Below are 2,500 nucleotides of genomic sequence, written 5' to 3'. Positions count from 1 at the left end.
TGACCCTGAGTATTTAAAGGATCGGAAAGTATTTGGTCATGTTTTAGCTGCTTTCCGATATGGCCGCGAAGACTTGGATGTCCTGGGCCTCACCTTCCGTAAGGACCTTTACCTGGCCTCAGAACAGATCTTCCCTCTGGACCCCAATAATAAGAGGCCTCTCACAAGGTTACAGGTAGGAGAAGTTGAAAATATGAATTTTACATCTTTATTGTAAGTTTCATTTGGTAACTCTTCCATGTAGTTGTGGGATTTCATGCGAAGAAACTTTCATTAAAGGAATTGCTTTTAGGACTACTAACTTATTAGTATTTTGGTTTATATTTTTTTTATGTTATGTATACTTTTAATACAAAATAGATTATACCTTGTCTTTTCTTCTATTTCTTTCCTTACCTTTTATCATCCTATCTGTTCTCTTACATACCAACATACATACATACTAATAAATGTTGCCTTTTTTTCTAGTTTTTACCATTCTTTCCTTTTCTCTTACATACCACCCACAAACAAGCACATACACACATACGTTTATACACATACACACACATATACACATACATGCACAAGCAAATACACATACTTATGCTTATGTACATAAATACTGATACACATCCATTCTCTCTCTCTCTCTCTCTCTCTCTCTCTCTCTCTCTCTCTCTCTCTCTCTCTCTCTCTCTCTCTCTCTCTCTCTCTCTCTCTCTCTCTCTCTCTCTCTCTCTCTCTCTCTCTCTCTCTCTCTCTCTCTCTCTCTCTCTCTCTCTCACTCTCACTCTCACTCTCGCTCTCGCTCTCGCTCTCTCTCTCTCTCTCTCTCTCTCTCTCTCTCTCTCTCTCTCTCTCTCTCTCTCTCTCTCTCTCTCTCTCTCTCTCTTCTCTTTCTCTTTCTCTCTCTCTCTCTCTCTCTCTCTCTCTCTCTCTCTCTCTCTCTCTCTTTCTCTCTCTTTCTCTCTCTTTCTCTCTCTCTCTCTCTCTCTCTCTCTCTCTCTCTCTCTCTCTCTCTCTCTCTCTCTCTCTCTCTCTCTCTCTCTCTCTCTCTCTCTCTCTCATATATTCTCTTCCTCTTTCAAGCCTGTTCCGAGTTTCTCAGGGATCTAATTTTTACCACACTCGGCTTACTGCAGGTGTAGTGCCATGCGTGGGGTCTTTTATGAAGCACCTATTGGCATTAGGTTAATGTAGACAATTTACTTCCATTGAGATGTAATCATTGTATTTTATGTTATCAGGAACGACTCATCAAGAAATTAGGCCCCAATGCCTTTCCGTTCTTCTTTGAGCTACCTCCACACTGCCCTGCCTCTGTCACATTACAACCAGCACCAGGAGACATGGGAAAACCCTGTGGTGTTGATTATGAACTGAAGGCTTATGTGGGAGACACGGTTGATGATAAACCTCATAAACGGTAAGTAAGAGTACTTTTCACAGATAAAGTGTAAATGTTGCCTCATTATTGATATAGATCATGTAAGTAATTAAATTTTTGTAATGTTTGTCTCCATTATGATAAATTTTGGGTAAAGCTTGATTTTTCTCCAACTTTAAGAAATTCAGTTCGGCTGGCAATCAGGAAGGTCATGTATGCCCCTATAAAGCAAGGAGAACAGCCAAGTGTAGAGGTTAGCAAGGAGTTCATGATGTCTCCCAACAAGTTACACCTGGAGGCATCATTAGACAAAGAGGTGAGATAGTGATTCTGCAGCTTATGGAAAAACTCAAAATATATATTTTTTTATAAATTTTTAAGATTTTGATATTAGTTTTATATTATTTTTTATAATCCCTTATAAACTGTTCATGAAAACTATTGGAAATAAGGATTAATTAAGATTGGTATTATTATGATACTTGAATTTGATTGCATTTTCAAAGTTAGTGTAATATATAGAAAGAGACGTATATAAATACACATAATTTTACCTTCCTTTCAGTTGTACTATCATGGAGAGACAGTTGCAGTGAATGTCCATATACAGAATAATTCCAATAAGAGTGTCAAGAAAATTAAAGTTTCAAGTAAGTGTCCTGTGTCGTTTCGAAGTGCAAGGAATGTCTTCTGTAATAATTACAAATTACTAATAACTGAATAATGTGAAATATCAACTGAAAGATGTCAGGTATACTTACCTGTTTTGCTTTAAATTTTAACTCAGATGCCTTTAATGAAAGTAAAATATATTTGTATTGGCAGAGATTGTATGTATGTAAAGGGTTTACACTAGATGAAGAAATAAGTTTTGATAGTAGTGAGATTGATGAGTAGACATTTCAGCCGTGTTTAATCAGTGTTAATGAATAATTGTGGCTGGCAATCTCTTAATTTATATATTTTTGGTACAAGTTGGAGGTACATTATTGTATATTTTAATAGTAGTGACATTTCTTCTTTCCATTTTCAGTTCGTCAGTTTGCAGATATCTGCTTATTTTCAACAGCACAGTATAAGTGTACAGTTGCAGAAACTGAGAGTGAGTAAGTATTAAAAAAGAAGTTTGAA

At 36.4% G+C, this 2,500-nt stretch overlaps 1 protein-coding gene across 4 annotated transcripts in view; it reads left to right on the top strand.

The window, feature by feature from the left end:
* LOC125033355 (beta-arrestin-1-like) overlaps window positions 1–2,500 on the top strand; it is a 121,546-nt gene that overhangs the window by 97,981 nt on the left and 21,065 nt on the right. For all 4 annotated transcript variants that reach the window (XM_047624783.1, XM_047624780.1, XM_047624782.1 and 1 more), the window contains exons 4-8: window positions 1–175; window positions 1,230–1,408; window positions 1,550–1,685; window positions 1,935–2,019; window positions 2,403–2,475. The exon at window positions 1–175 is cut by the window's left edge and continues 16 nt beyond it. In XM_047624783.1, coding sequence (XP_047480739.1) covers window positions 1–175; window positions 1,230–1,408; window positions 1,550–1,685; window positions 1,935–2,019; window positions 2,403–2,475 — 648 coding nt within the window. The remainder of the gene's footprint in view (window positions 176–1,229; window positions 1,409–1,549; window positions 1,686–1,934; window positions 2,020–2,402; window positions 2,476–2,500) is intronic.

This window comes from Penaeus chinensis, chromosome 16, assembly GCF_019202785.1.
Source record: "Penaeus chinensis breed Huanghai No. 1 chromosome 16, ASM1920278v2, whole genome shotgun sequence".
NCBI classification, from domain to species: Eukaryota; Metazoa; Arthropoda; class Malacostraca; order Decapoda; family Penaeidae; genus Penaeus; species Penaeus chinensis.
This window is presented reverse-complemented; position numbering and strand designations above follow the sequence as displayed.